This window comes from Melospiza georgiana, chromosome 6 (genome assembly GCF_028018845.1).
Source record: "Melospiza georgiana isolate bMelGeo1 chromosome 6, bMelGeo1.pri, whole genome shotgun sequence".
In the NCBI taxonomy this organism is placed as follows: Eukaryota; Metazoa; Chordata; class Aves; order Passeriformes; family Passerellidae; genus Melospiza; species Melospiza georgiana.
This window is the reverse complement of record NC_080435.1, coordinates 30,561,404-30,577,426: the sequence shown is the minus strand read 5'-3', so window position 1 is coordinate 30,577,426 and position 16,023 is coordinate 30,561,404. Positions and strand designations below refer to the sequence as shown.

General features: G+C 36.3%; 1 protein-coding gene across 2 annotated transcripts in view; it reads right to left on the bottom strand.

The window, feature by feature from the left end:
- The window catches only part of ANO3 (anoctamin 3), an 86,719-nt gene that overhangs the window by 63,360 nt on the left and 7,336 nt on the right, over positions 1–16,023 (bottom strand). For both annotated transcript variants that reach the window (XM_058025538.1, XM_058025537.1), the window contains exons 2-3: positions 4,829–5,041; positions 3,868–3,939 (exon numbers count right to left, since the gene is read on the bottom strand). In XM_058025538.1, coding sequence (XP_057881521.1) covers positions 3,868–3,939; positions 4,829–5,039 — 283 coding nt within the window. In that variant the 5' untranslated portion in view covers positions 5,040–5,041. The remainder of the gene's footprint in view (positions 1–3,867; positions 3,940–4,828; positions 5,042–16,023) is intronic.

Below are 16,023 nucleotides of genomic sequence, written 5' to 3'. Positions count from 1 at the left end.
GGAAAATCATGAAGAAGAACATCACTAGACACCTAGATAAATGACATTGTGATAGATTTAGGTCTTATTTTATTTTGCTGTGCACCTGGAACACTATCTTATACAGATAACATAGAAAGGTTTTCACCTATCTGTGTATGTATATTTAGATATGAAAAACCATAACTACCAGAAAAACTCTGAAGCCACAACCTACACCAAAGGAAGCTTCAAGCATCTGCTGCTTGTTGCTCTTCAGCCCAACCTTTTATACCCCTCATGTTGATGCATTGCACCTGTGTGCTCCCTGTGTGATTGCTCAGCACCCCGGGCACTCCATGGCTCCTTACCTTCAATAGCATTCACCTGTCCTGCACAGCTGGAGACAACTGGGGATCAGCCACAGCCCACTCCCAATCAGCACACACCCTGTGCCTACACACAACAGACAAAGACCTTCCTCAATGTACAATTTTTTATGAACTTTCAGACAGTGGTAACTGTTACAGAGAATATTTCTAATTTTTTTAAAAGGGAGTCAGTCATATATTATTGCTCTTTAGATGAGTTAAAATGGTGCATAAAACTGCTAGAGACAGATTAAATGCCTAAAGCACATCAATATTTTGGACTGCATATTAAGTCCAAAGACTAATCCTTATTATGCTCCCATGAGCACTGAAGAGATTACATCATTTCTTCATCCATACTGCCAGCTCTCCAGGCATGAACCAGCTCCAATACGGGAGCGTGACAGCTCTGGGTATAGGACAAACTGTTCTCATGCAGCTTGTCAGCCACCTCACTACACAACCACAGCAGACGTGACACCCTCCTTTATGTAGGCACTGACCACAAACTTAGGATAAAATTATTCTAGAAGGCATAATGGAAACACCATATTTCTCTTGAAGCAGAAACTGAACCTGGTTTCCTGGAATCATATCTTCTGTGATCTTTCAGTCCCTCTTTTTATATAAACATGGTATGTACTGCACAGGTTATACATATATTTATGCCCATTTCAATTTATCATAACATCACAAAATTGACTTACAAACACCTCAATAATTGAGCATTGAAAAGCAGTTTTTATCATTCAGTTATTATGATTCTTTGTTGGATTGTTAATTTTGGTTCAGCTTTTCATTTGTCAGTTCACTGTATTGCAGCATAGCATATAAATACACTGTTTTTTATATATAAACTCTGTAGTAATTGGATTCATGATAAATTCAGAATACAAGGTATCTGTCACAGCAAAATTGTTAATTATCTAGGGAAGCTTTCATGTCCTGCTAAGAAAGATGAGTTATTATGCACAAATCCTCATAATTAATCTAAGGGAAAAAAAAAACAGAATTAAAAAAAGAATAAATTAGTTTGTGATGTTTTACTTGCTACTGAATGTTACTTTTGTTCTTATTTCAACCCAGTACTCTCCACCTTCTGTGTCTCCCACCAGAAGTGGGAGGGGATTGAGTGAGTCAGAAAGAGGGGCATTCCATTATGCCTGAAACCTCAAAGTTCACGATATACATTAGAGAAGCTCAATATTTATCACTTGGATTGAATGTACCACTTCCTCAAACTAAAAACACTACTGACTACCTAAAACTGGCAGAGGAAAAATTACACAAATCCATAATGTCCTTGATCCCGTTTATCCCATTTATTTATGTGTAATTAACAAAGGTGTAATACATTGACTTTTTACTTCATAAATCTATTAAGATCATTAACTAAGCTTGTCTGACAGCCTCAGCTATAGCCAACTGAAATAAAAGTGAAGCTTTCCACTGAAGTTCTTTATTTGATGCCGGTTAATCTTCGCTCAAGATAATTTTGTCTACAAACAGCTCAGGAAGAGGAGAAAGCCATTGGGCCTACATTTCTACAACACTGCCTAATTAAAAATTCACCACATTCACTTAATTCCGCTTTCTTTCATGTTCTCAGAGGAGCAGTTTGAAAATATTCACTAAGATGATGATACCCATTAAACAGCCTTCTTTTCAAACTCCATGAAACTGCCAGAGTTCCTACAAAAGCATTGTTTTAACCTATCTGGGGATCAAAGCTGAAGCTGCAATATTCCTTTTTCAGGTTTATTTTTTACATCCCCTCCCTACCTACATCCAGACTCAGGATTAAACTGAAAATTTTAGACTTGGAGACAAATTCTTACCCACATAAACACAATAATTAAGGATCAACAAACTGTATTTTGAAGGTATACAGGCCATTTTTTTACATGCACCTTTTAACTGTCCCTTATTTCTCTTCATGAATCTAACAGATAGTGCTAATATAAAAATAAGGCAATTCTTATTACTGACCTCTGGCAGTAATGTTTTTAATACTGTTTTCTTGCTTGTTTATAACTGACTAACCTAATCAGTTACATTTCTGTAACTTCTATAACTGTGAATAACTTAACAGATTTCACTCATGTCATTTGGGATTGACTCAACATGAGCAAATTCATCAATCAAGTTAGTAAAGGGCAACTATTTAAATACTTTTTCTTCCACGAGCATAGCTGTAGCCAGAAGAGAAGAAACATGCACACCAAAATTTAACACAATTTTGAACTAAAAGGAATCAATCTATCTTCTCCTGAGTTGCTGAGCCCTCCATGTATCTTTTCAGGTTAAAACTAAGTAATGGGACTGAAAACCAGCAACATTTATTGTGAGAAAGAATTACTGCTGACATATATAAATACACAATAATATCAGCAAGTGTATGTGTAAGCAATTCGCATACATAATAAAATAGAGTAAGATATTACAAATAGAGCAGGGTATTAAAAAAAAAAAAGAAAAGAAGGAAATTATAACAGTAAAATCTCCTAGTATCCATGCTTGCCAACCAATTGCCCCAGGAAAGGGCAGCAGCTTTAACTGGAACCTTACTAAGACTTGATTTTCTTATATAATCTTCATGCCAAATTCTTGTTCTGCGCCATGATTTTGGAATATCTGGTTTTGAAGAAATATCAATTTCACTATTTCCAGTAGTTAGCTACCCAGGAAACCTTGAGGAGCCCTCTTATCTATCATATATTTTAGGGATCAAGAAAATTCAATGCTAAATAATGTGAGAGGTGGGCAGACCTAGCTTTCTGAAAGCAGATATCTTGATATCTTTCATTCAGCATGAATATCTGATTTCTAGTTTGATGTTCATCAACTGTGAGTAAAAATATCTTTCCTAGTAGTTGTGCAAGGTGCAGAAATATCTTTGTGTCTGTATGGGTAAAATAGATGGCAACTACCTCATCCTGGAACTTGTAAATTACTACCCATGTGTGTATTTACAGATTCAATTTGCAGTTACAAGATAATTCTAAGAATAACTTTTTCCCTACTTACTCTGACTTAATTACAATATCAAAATGGTAGAAAAGCATTACAAATATGGCTATTTTCTCCATTACCTTTTTTTTGCTTCCCAAATTTTAACACTTTTTGTATGTAAATGTCCAAAGCAAATACACAAAATATCAAAAAAAGCCCAACAAAAGAACTACAGCCACAATAATAGTGAATGACATGACTATATAGGAAAAATAAGTGAATAATAGCAACTTTAAAGGAATTTCAAGTACATTTGTTCAAAATTATTATTTTATGAAGAATTGTTATAGGAAAAGGATATATTCAATATATGACACTTCTCTGTCTTCAGTCCCTGCTTTTAGTCTAAAAGGTGAGACAGTATCAGGAAATTTATGACAGACACATTTCTTTAATCACACTTAGTCTCCCCTTTCAAAAAAAAAAAGGAAGTTCAGGGTAAGTATGGCCTTTCCACACTTAAATACTGTGAGATTAATCAAAGAATCAGTAATTTTTCATTGTTTCAGTTCAGACAACAACTTACCTGAAAACGGATCACCATATTCTGTATTAGACAGTTTAAGCAAGTTGCTTTCCAAAGTCTCCACCACTTTAGCTGAAATAAATGCAATAACTGTATCAGCATTGACATGTATTTTCTAAGTAAAAAATCTTTACTGTAAAAAACACTTTTCAAAGTCGTCAGTAACTCAAATAAAACACTTTGGACTGAAATTTTGAAGAGCACTTTCTATCAATAGAAAAAAGAGTAAGATCACTTTAATGAAGACTTTCTAATACTAAGAGAAGTTTAACTCAATAAAATAACTCACAAGAACAATAATTAATGCCTAGTGTCCATCAACAATAAAGACAGACTTATCAAAAGCTACTACCAGATGAGTTAATTTATTCTACAAAGCTTCACACACATCTGGCAATAGAGGATGGCAAGAGTTGGTAACAGGTGACACACAGTGACTGGGATTCCAACTATACTAGTTCCTCCGACAAGGCATGTGTATCTGTTAAATTAGAAATCCTAAAATAAAAGTAGTTCATTATCCCACACGAGCTAAAATTTGGAAGGATTTTCTCCATTCATTTTCATTCTTTCCATACAGCTCTTCCCTGATTCTACTGTTTGTGAATGAATGCATCTCCTTCTACATGTTCATATATAAAGACATTTTTTGCCTGAAGCCTAATATTTATTCTTGCTTTCTCCTCTAGGACAGACTACAAAAACTTTCATACTTTTCTCCAGCATATATGAGCAAGACTTTCTTGTCTTATTACCAGTGAGAAGGAAATAATGTCATCATTGACAGAAATAAAAATTAGTTTAAAACTCACTTCAAACATTATAAAGATTCACTTAAGAACCTGTTAATGTAATATGTGTAGGTGTTTTCTGCAAAAACATTTCTTCAACAAACATAGATATCTAAATAAATCAGTTTATCAGAGCTGGAGCAAACTCCTGAAACGGAAAAACGTCCTACCTCGTTCTGACACGACATCCACTGCAGCTCCTGACGTCCCTGCACTCAAAGGCTGGGGCTGGAGCTGTGGCTGCACACGGTTTGGCTGCAGAAATGATGAATGCTTGCTCAGGCTCTGAGGATGTGTTTGGCTCTGGGCAAGGCATGGCATAGATCTTCTAGAGGGTTTTAATGGGTGCTCTTTCACTGTCTCGCTCTTGCTTGTATTCATACCTGAAATAGCCAAAAGAAAAATAACAAAATAACATAATAAGCTCTAGCATATTGGACCATGACAAAGAAAGATGGCTAATTATGAATCCACTTAATAAGCCACTCCTCAACTAAACAAAAATGCTGTGCTAAAAGGTTTGAAGTTATTAAAAACACAATGTAATGAACTAAAATACAGATGCTAAAACTATCCCATTCTGTAAATTATTTACATTTTCCTTTCAAAGCTACAAAATTTCCCCTTCACCATTATGGAAATAAATTAATGTTCTTAATCCTTTGACCTGTTGGGTAACCTTTGTGAAAAAATACTGTAGAACTGCGGTGGTGTTTGAGGGTCCCCAGGATGACGGAAGTGATGAGAATCTTGACTCCATGTTTCTGAAAGCTGATTTATTATTTTATGATATTGTATTATATTAAAAGAAAATTATATATTAGAACTATACTAAAGAAAGAGAAAGCATACACCAGAAGCTAGAAAGGAATGAATAATAAAGTCTTGTGATTGCTCACGGCCTCGACACAGCTGGCTGTCATGGGTCATCAAGTAAAAACAATTCACATGCTGGGTAAACAATTCTCCAAATCACATTCCAAAGTAGCAAAACATGGAGAAGCTGAAGCTTCCCAGCTTCTCAGGAGAAAAAATCCTAGTGAAAGGATTTTTCATAAAATATGTCTGTGACATAGAACAACAAACAAATGTGGCAAAAGAGACCCCAACCATTCCAGGGTCAGTTAGAACAAAGCAGCTGTGACAATGATTTGTCTCTTTAAGAGTTGTTTCTGAGATACCTAGAAATTAAGTAGCTTTCCTAAGTTTACATGGAAGAAAAACTCAGTATTATACACCTCCTGATTCAATACAGAGCAATGGCACACACAATCCTTGTAAAAGTTAATTCAACACAGAGCAAAACCAAAGTCCACTAGTGTAGCTAGTTTCTTTCACTGTACTGTTTCTCTGCTCAACAGAACAATTTACTTTATACATAGGTAAGCTTCTGTTGCCTCAGAAGATACCATAAGTCTTTAAATAAGTATGTGCAGAAAGAACTCTGCCTCTTAATAAAAAGGCTGCTGTGTGCCAACAGAGAACACAGTGGGCACTGGGCCTTGACAGTGCCTTGTTCAGAGCAGAGCAATGCCACACGTCTGTTGTGCTACCTGGAAGGTTTCCAGAGAGTCTCCGTTATAGTTCTTCCTAAATGGACATTTATTAGACAAAAATCTGCAGCAGTTAGACACAGCAATGGGTAATATAGAATAATATATAAAGACATACACTTTGTAATTGTTCTGGATGGCTTCAGTGATAAATTTCCTAAGCAGGGATAGGCTGCCTGTAAGTATGGACCCCACTGCATAATTATTAGAGTTGCCAAAGAGAAATGGTTCTTTCATCTACACTGGAGTCACTATGTGTGGCGAAATGAATCACTGTTACCAAAGAAATTTATGATAATGCAAATAACACATACTGACATTCAATTTTAGCCCAAATTTAAGTGATACATATAAAAAAACAGAATGCAATTATTTTATGACATAATGCCTCAATTGAAAAGAAAATTCTTCCCTTTTGCTCTCTCTTACTCTATATTTCCCTGTGTCATTTCAAATGGATTCCTTAATATCATGCTGCTTCTGCTTGAAGAAAGTGAATCACAACAAAGTAATCTCACAGCAGATTTGCTCTTATGTTATTGGTATGAACCACCTTAAAATTTGGAAAAGTTAATTCATACTCTGCTACTATGCCAGAGTCCAGTTCTGTGATATGCTAGTTTTGATGGCACTTGCAGCTGCTGCATGGAAATGCTTACCCAGCATGAATAACATGTGGCTGACATCATTAATTGGATCACTAAATTGAGTTACTGAAATTTTTTTCATTCCTTCCTCTCTTTTCCACAGAGTAGTTTTCTAGACTATATATTTTCCAGCTAGAACTTTGTTACACAGTCCTTGCTTGTTCAGGGATCTTTTCATCTGCAATAGTAGACATATATACACTTAGCAGAAAAAGCCCAACAGACTTGTTTTTCTACAACAATTTCATTTATTCCTTCTTTTCCTACATAATATTCCTCTGGCAGCTAGCATGAGCATGGGAACAATTATAACATGAGTGTAGAAATTCCTCATGTAGGCAAAAAAGGTAAATAATATATGGTTTAATTAGATGCTGCCCTTTTTTTTTTAGCACTTCTGCCTTGGAAAGTCTTCTTTCCAAGGGGATGCTGGGGATTCCTGTTACAGAGGCAAATCTCTACGTGGCTCAAAGCCAGAAAAGAGAGCTGTACTACAGCTGTAGAGCCAACAGAGAGCTGAACTACTCACAGCTTTCTGATAGGTCAGGAAGGAAAGATGGAGCTAGAATATGAGAAGCTTTTCTGGTTTTTAAGTGAGTATGCACAATTTAATTGCATGCTCAATATTATGCCAATCTAGAAAGACTCTAAATAAAGCAAACTCTCAGAGGCCTTCAGGTTTTGGCCACTAGAAACATAAAGAAAAATTTTGCTATCCCTCATTCTGTGAAATACAAACTCAGATGATAATTTTCGTACTGTTAAGAAAAGAATTGATCTTTCATTTGCTCCTTATTTTACATGAGGAGAGTTTGGCAGCTAGTCCCTATTAATTGTTAACTCAATGCTGTAAGCAAGGCTGGATCAGTGCTAGCCTCATAAAGAGCAGCCCAGTAACTATCCCCCATTTAATCCAGCACAAATCTTAGCATCAAAAAGAAGTAGCTTCTATAGAAGCCAAATCATAACACCAGCTTTTGGCCAGCTAATGAGGTACACATCACGTGTGCTGTGCTGCTTGAGGCCTTGCCCTGAACAACACTTAGGCACTGATCTCCTGACAGAAAACGAAGTCACTTATTTTGGTCACTGCATTTTCAGTCAACCAATACTGCTCTATATGTTCCCAGTTTGATCTGAAAAAACACCCCTAATCCTCCTCCCTCCCCTCCAACCCTATCCCCAGATTTCATTTACAGAGACAGACCTAGTTTATAACAACTGCCAAGCCCTTGGTCCTATTATTCAATTCCAGTAAGGTTGATTATATTCAGCTGAAAACCTGATGCTAGCAAAACTTCAGTGGAGAATTGCAGGTAGGCAGAAGGTACTCAGGATAATGACCTGGCTAAGGCTTACAGTATTTCTATGGGAAAAGTCCTGCAGTAAAACTGAATAAAAAATGGAATTTGTGCCAGAAGATATTTTTTGCAGGGGATATTCTTTTCCCTTTCACAGGGTTATTTGAATGCTTAAGTTATATTTTTAAGTCTTGAAAAACTTCTGCAGAAAAGGTGCATGCATTTTACTACTACTTTCAAAACACTCCCTATAGGGTTTCAAGCATCTGAAGCCTGAAAGGGATCATAACCTCTGGCATTACTACTGACAACACCAATCAAGTATCTCATTAAAATATTTATTTCTCCTAATTATTAATTTCACTACTTTAAAGTTTATATTTTTTTCACAGTCATTTCATTACTGAAAAACACAGCACACCAGATGGTTACAAATGTTTACTGAACAAACAAGCTATCCTAAGGAGCCTCAGCCATATAAATCTTCAGTTTTTCTCAACCAGAGATGTTGGTATCGTCTATTCAGTATGAGCAACACTACTTTTGTTATGTGGGAATGACTTTGAAGAAAATAAGGAACAGCAATTCCTTCAAATACAGAAAACACACTGTGTTTATGTTCCATCACATAGATTGTAGCTCCATCTGGACCAAGATAAAAACTTAGACTATTCTAAAGCTTCACATGACGAAGCAAGCTCAGAATCCTAAGACCAGTATCTTGAAATTTCCTTATTTAACTGGTCTACTTTTCACTGTGAAACTCCAATGTAACTCCCAAGCTTTTTAAAATGGAAGCTTTAAAATTGATTCCTTTGCCCCATAAAGTCAACTAGTACCAAAATCAAAGCAAAGTAACACAGTCTAGAAGCAGAGCTACGATCCATTTCTCTCCTAAACACGTTTGGGTGAGACACAGATCGGGATGACTTCACATCTGAGGTTACAGACAAGGCTGAGGAAGAGGCACAGGGGATGCTGATGTGAGACCCAGAAGAACTGATGAGTTAGGATGCCCAGAAGAACAGAGGATGCTCCTTAACCCCAGCTGCCAGTTTGCCCTGGAACAGCCAGGTTTTGTTCTCACACATTTATTTGCTCCCACAAACAAAGTGAGATGTGATTTTGTTGCCCATAGCCATGTATGAAAGTCACACTGATTTTGGCAGCTCGTGGCTGTACAACTACTGCTCACCTGAGAACTCCTCTGCACATCCTTAGAGCTCTCAATCCTGAAGAGCTGAGCATTTTTTTCGTGTTTGAACTGCAGTGCAGTTTCCTGGTAGCTTTAAGTGACTACTGAGAGGCAGCATGTGACAAAGGCTGCGTGGAGGAAGGAGCAGGATACAATGGAAAGCTTGTTAAAAAGACCGCTTTTTTTTCACCTCCTTCAGCAACCTTTGTACCAAACTCAATACAGCTACTTGAAGATTAGGCCCACGTAGGCAGCTCAATGGTGTGGAGGTGTACAAAGCTATTTTAAAAATCTGTAATTTTACAGTTTTCATAAATTACAGGGAAAAAGTTGAGATTATAACTTAAGTACTTAAAAACTCTAAAGGTTAAATACCTGAAAAAAAAAGTTACCCGTGCTCTTTCAAAGCTTATTATTTAAAGAGAAAATTATATCCTTTCAATAAACACAATTAAGCAAAATGTACAGAACTAAGTAACTCTTCTATGTTCATCTTTGCACCTGACTAAGATTTCAATATTGGAATATATTGAAATACATAACTGGAAGATTTTTTTTTTTGCATGCATAATGCATTTCATTAACGTTCTATAACTTCATTAAGTTACAGAATTGCTCATATAGAACATAATTCTTATCACTCTGTTTCATAACTAGATGCAACTACATTTCAACCTTTATTTTGTCACTTTTTAAAATATACACTGTGTCTCCTTTCATAAAAACATGGAACATCCACCAATCTCTGACCTTTGGTGGAAAAAGATTTAATTTGCAACAGGTTCATGAGAGGCTGCAGTACAATGCATCCTGCAGGACACATGTCTTAATACATGCATATTCACACAAGAAATTAGGAGTGACAAAAGGTCTTTCCTGACAATTCCCTTCACTGAACACACACCCCCATCATAAATGCATTCAGATTGATCTCATCTTTTACAAATGAGGCATCCTACTGAACCTATCAAGCACATTCAAAGTAAGAGTTCACTTCAGAGAAGAGACACTTCAGTAAGAGTTATGAAATACCAAGATGACCCTGATTAATTAAAATTCAGTTAAATCAATTAGATAATCTGAAAGAAAAGACAGGGAATTGTGTTAAACAGATGTTGTTAATCTCATACCAATTTATTAATTTACATTTGAAATTTGCAGCTTTCATTTTGGATTTGCAAATAGTTCTTACATGCTAAGAAGCTTATCTGACTTTTCTAGTTATGGCAGCAATTAAAAGACACTTTCTCTAGCACTGCAAAACTTGCCTCACTTTCTCAGAGCACAGTCCATAAAATTATTAACATTATAATAAATTCTGTGGAATTAAATACAAAGGAAACATATCCAACACAAAATCAGAGTCTAAGTTAAATCCACAAAAAGTTTTCCTGGAAGTGATTATTGACTTTTTTAAAATTACTTCTTCCATTTCAGAATTTGAAAACCATGTCTATATATGTTAATGCATACAAGGGGGAAAAAGCAAATACTTTCAGTTTTTAAGGATATAAAATAAAAGTGAATATAATATTAAAAACAGCTGGCACTAAAGAGACTGCAAAAATTGTAATTTGCAATTAACTCATTTCATTTAACATGAAGACTCATATACCTATTAACTTTTTTCAAAATTTCCTGAAGCACAACTCAGAACAGTAAAACCTGACTAAAAAGCCCACCCTAAACACCAAGCAGAGTGTGTGGGCCTAGTGACCAACCTTTGAAAGGTTGCTTTAGGAAGGGTAAGGATTTATTCTCTTTGTTTTGCTACTAGTAGGACACATGACTTGATAATAGTGCTTTTATTGCTGGCAGCTTTTTAGGCCCAATTAATTTAGTGTGTTGGGTTAAAAGTAAATTAAAATAGCACAGCTCATCTACAGCAGGTGATCTGCCTTCTTTAAGTCATCTGTGCCTATAAGATCTTCTAATAATAGCCAGAATTCTAAATTAGCAGGCATTTGGTATTTGGAGCCTTGAGACCAAAGTTTGATGATGACCTGTCGCCTATTCAGTATTTACAAGTTTTTGCTTGTCAGAACAAACTGTAAACCTCTCCAGCGGCAAAACCATCCATGTTCACACCAACTGACAAACTGACAAATACTTCTTTTGAACAGCTGCCTCCTCACTTTGCTGGTGAAACCAATAAAAAAATTTCATTTAGAAATTCATGGCACTGGCTATTTGCTGTAATAACTGGCACTGCACTTCTCAACAGGTTGACTCCCAGTTGTGTCAGCAGTGAAACCCTTGCAGAAACAAAAGCTGATTCTTTCTTGAGCTACTTTGATATGTGTGAAGCTAGGAGGTCAAGGGAAGAGATTACTCCTCTCTAGTTGACTCTCCTGCAGCCACATCTCAAACAGCATCCAGCTTTGGGGTGCTCCTGGTAAATAACATGGAGAATATAAATTTTCAGTCCCCCTGAAGTTGCTGAACAGAGCTTCAAAATTTCTGCGCAAAAAAGATAAAAGGATGCAAAGGCACTTGCACAGGATGATAAATATAGCTGGAACCAGGGGAGAAGAAATAAAGAGAACTACAGGGGGGTTTGGGAAAAGTTACGTAACAAGGAGCAACAGCACATGCCCAAAGAAAAAGTTCAAGGAAAGGTTGCCTGTAATATCAAAGCATTCAGTGAATACAACCACCTTGAGAGGACCCTCCAGGGCCATATAAGGACCTCCAGTAGGAGGAAGATGCATGCAAATCAGTTCTAGGAAAGTGATGTTTATGTATTAGGTAGGAAGCACATTGTAATGAATGTGCATGATTATGATGGATAAATACCTAGTGGTGAAGTCTTGTCACACACATTGGATTGAAGGAGACAGCCTTCTAACATGTCCTGCACTGATAAAGAATGCCTGCTTCATAACACTTCCAAAGTTTATTTTCCAGCCCCTTCCAGTATCAGCTCTGTACAGGACACCTCAACATACCGAAGGCTGGGCAATGGAGGGTTACAAACATGGTTCAGAAGCCAGAGGGCAAGGAACAGGAAAAGCAGCTGGTGCAGCAGCACTTTACCAGCAGAGTCTAACAAACAACTTATCTGCACATCCAGGCCACTCTGAACATAACTCCACCACCTTAAAATAGAAATTACAGAGGGAAAGGAGAGCAACTTAGATGCCTCTCCCTTTATTCAAAGTTACAGAACTCCTCTGTCTCCATTTTGGTCCTAAACCCCTGACATCATGAATTAGTTTTCCTGATAAAAGCAAAACAGCCAAAACCACATTAATACACATTTCTAGTGGAAACTGTATTCAATAATCACCTAACAATCAGTAAAAAATAATGACAATAGCAGCAAGAAAATTGTGTTGCCCCTCTCCCCTCCAGCCCTTCACCTCTGGAAAACAGTATAATTCAAATGGAGAGAGAAAAAAAATAGAGGAAATTACCTTACTGAAGATAAAAGAGGCTAAAGTAAACTAAAAGTCCAACAAAATGTACTTCTCATGAAGGTATATGCTCAGAGGACATTCTTGAAGAAATCTATGAAATGTTCTGGACAAAGCTTCTGATTTAAATTCAGCTGTTATAATTTCTTTTTTAATATTAATGCTCACAGAATTAGTCTTCTAAACAAAAAATTTGAAAAGGAAATTTGAAAGTGTCAGAGCTTAGCACTGGTATAAATGCTTTTCAAAATTAAAGGGGTAGTTGTTTTGAAAGCATTTCTCTATTTTTTCCCTTGTTAAAGGGAAAAAATACTGAAAAACCAGTTTAATCCATTACTTGGTGCCTTGCTTTGCTTTCTTTCCATTCCAGGCTGCCAGAAATTTGAATTCCTTCTGCTTGGGCAGAAAAGACTGATAGCAAATACCTATGATGGCCACAGGTATGAAATTATAATGTCTAATAGACTATGCATGAACTGGATGATGGCACTAGTAGACCCCTAAGACAACACTCCAGAACCAACACGCCAAAACTGAACAAACAACTACAAGCTGCAACCAAGAGGGAAAATGCCCAGTCAAACTGACAAACAGATCACTGTCGCCATGACACTAAAAAATCATTTTTCTCTCTAAAGAAACTCCTTCCATTAAAGTACAAGCATTTATGAATGCATATTTCAAAATTTTTTTTTTATGACTGAGCTTGAATACAAGTCAGTCTCAGGTTTATTTTGAGATTTCCTACAATATAAAGTAATAAAAAGTTGTAGATGCTCCCTTCCAACACTACAAAAGAATAGAAAGTTTTGTTTAGTCTCTACCAACACATTATATTTAGTTCAAAGTAATATCCTAAAAGGTGTTTGCCTGGGGTTCTGGTTGGTGTTGCTGCCAGGGTTGTTTGTCTTGTTACACATAAATATACAATAAAGAATTGTTATTCCTTTCCCCATACCTTTGCCTGAAAACCCTGTAATTTCAAAGTTATAATAGTTTGGAGGGAAGGTTTCCATTCCAAGGGAGTTCTCACCTTCCTTAGCAGACACCTGTCCTTTAAACCAGACAACAAAATAGCCCATAATGAAAAACAGACTTCTCCAAAAAAATAAAAAAAAACCCAAAAACAAACAACAACAAAACCCAAACATATAAACAAACAAAACCTAAAAAACGAAACAACCCTAATGCTTCAGGAAAACTAATTCATTAAAAGCACTTACTCCATTAGTTTAATGAACCAGAAAGATAAGAGAATACAAATATTACATAAGTTAGAGATCATCTAGATTATAAAGACATATTATTGATAAAGCTACTAAACAAATAGTAAGGAGTATGGAAATTTTTGAGCAAGAGTAATTCTGCTGAAGCAGACAGGCAGAGAATAGAATATGACATCTCAAACATATTTTAACTCCAGAGCTTGCCATCACCATAGGAGTTCTCTGGAGCATACGTGACTGGCTACAATTCTTGTGCAACTGTGATGTACTTAAAAATTTTTCAATGCAGATTTGAGCGAGCTCTGAATTCCTTCGCTTGTGCATCCTTCTTGTGCTGGGGTGCTGTGGAATTTGTAGGCAACGCCGACAAGGGAAGAGATGACAATCTTGACTCCATGTTTCAGAAGGCTGATTATTTTATGATATTATATTATATTAAAAGAAAATTATTTACTAAAAACTATACTAAAGAAAGAGAAAGGAGGCATCAGAAGCCTGGACAAGAATGAATAAAATCTTGTGACTGCTCACAGCCTCGACACAGCTGGCTGTCATGGGTCATCAAGTAAAAACAATTCACACGCTGGGTAAACAATTCTCCAAATCACATTCCGAAGTAGTAAAACATGGAGAAGCTGAAGCTTCCCAGCTTCTCAGGAGAAAAGATCCTAGTGAAAGGATTTTTCAGAAAATATGTGTGTGACAGGGTCCCACACAGGAATCCGGTAACAGCAACAGACAAGATGCAACAAACAAACACTTTGTCCCATGTTGTTACTAATCAAATCAATGAAAACCCTATGAACAGTGGCAATTTGTTGCTCAAAAGGGATTTCTGCAGATACTCTTCAAAGCACACTTCCTTCTCCTGAGTTGCTGATGGATTTTAACTCAGCAGGATTTCACAGTATCTTTTTTCCTACTCACAAGATCCTACCTTTAAGCAGAGCAAACAGTTACATAATAGTAAGACTATTTGCCTGATGTATGAATATTAGACAGGACCCAAAGGGAAAATCTAATGATTCTGTTTCTTCAAAACCTCACTTAAATACTCAAATATGCTGAGAATTAAACTGTGACCTCACCAGTCAGAAAAATGAACGATTCCTCCCTTAAGTAACTGCACCGGCTAAAAGCCCTCACAAGAATAATGATAATCAAAATTGAGGCAGACTCAGACTCTCTTTCTGAGAAAACAGTGATGAATTTGCATTCATTGTAGCTCAGAGTTGTTAAAACATATTGTTGTACACTGCAGTTTGGTTTTGAGTTCACCTGTCTCTAATAAATAATCTACTGTAACTTATCTGTAGAATATATAGAGCTGACCTAGCTCCAGAACAAGTCTGGTAAAGATTTGTAATCTGAGTAATATATATACATATATATGCATAATATATACAATGTTTTCCGCAAATGTGATTGCACGTTTGACTCAAGACAACACAAACACACTCTTCAGTTTAGACAGGCCAAAGCAGAAAACAAGTAATCTTCATGTTGCTCAGCAAACTTGTGAATTTAGCACATCCACTTTCTGCTATCATGCTATGTCTAAAATATGGATGGCTGGGGTTTTTTCCATTACTTTCCCAGTTACTGCTTAGCCATCTGCATTAGCTGTAATGCAAGGCTCTTGGTACTGTTAGCTAAGACAGTGTTTTAATTTCTCACAGTTACTGGAACTTCAAAATACCTCTGATCATAAAATATGCTGACTAGTCTTGATTTTGAAACAAAAACTGATATATTCAAAATGCTACTACAACAGAATACAAAGTGAAAGGGCTGTTTCATTTATACTCATTTAGAAGATTTCAAAAATGACCAAAAGCAGAATAAATAAAGCAAAATATGGAAGCAGATCAGGAACTTGCAACTTTGTGGTATACCCAGTGAAATATAACTGATGAGAGTTCTAAAGAAAATGAGTGGTGGCTAGGGTTGCTATTTTCACAGGTCCTTACTCAGGAAATTTTGAAAAGCTGTGGAATAGGTACAAGGTTTGTCCACAGATACAACTA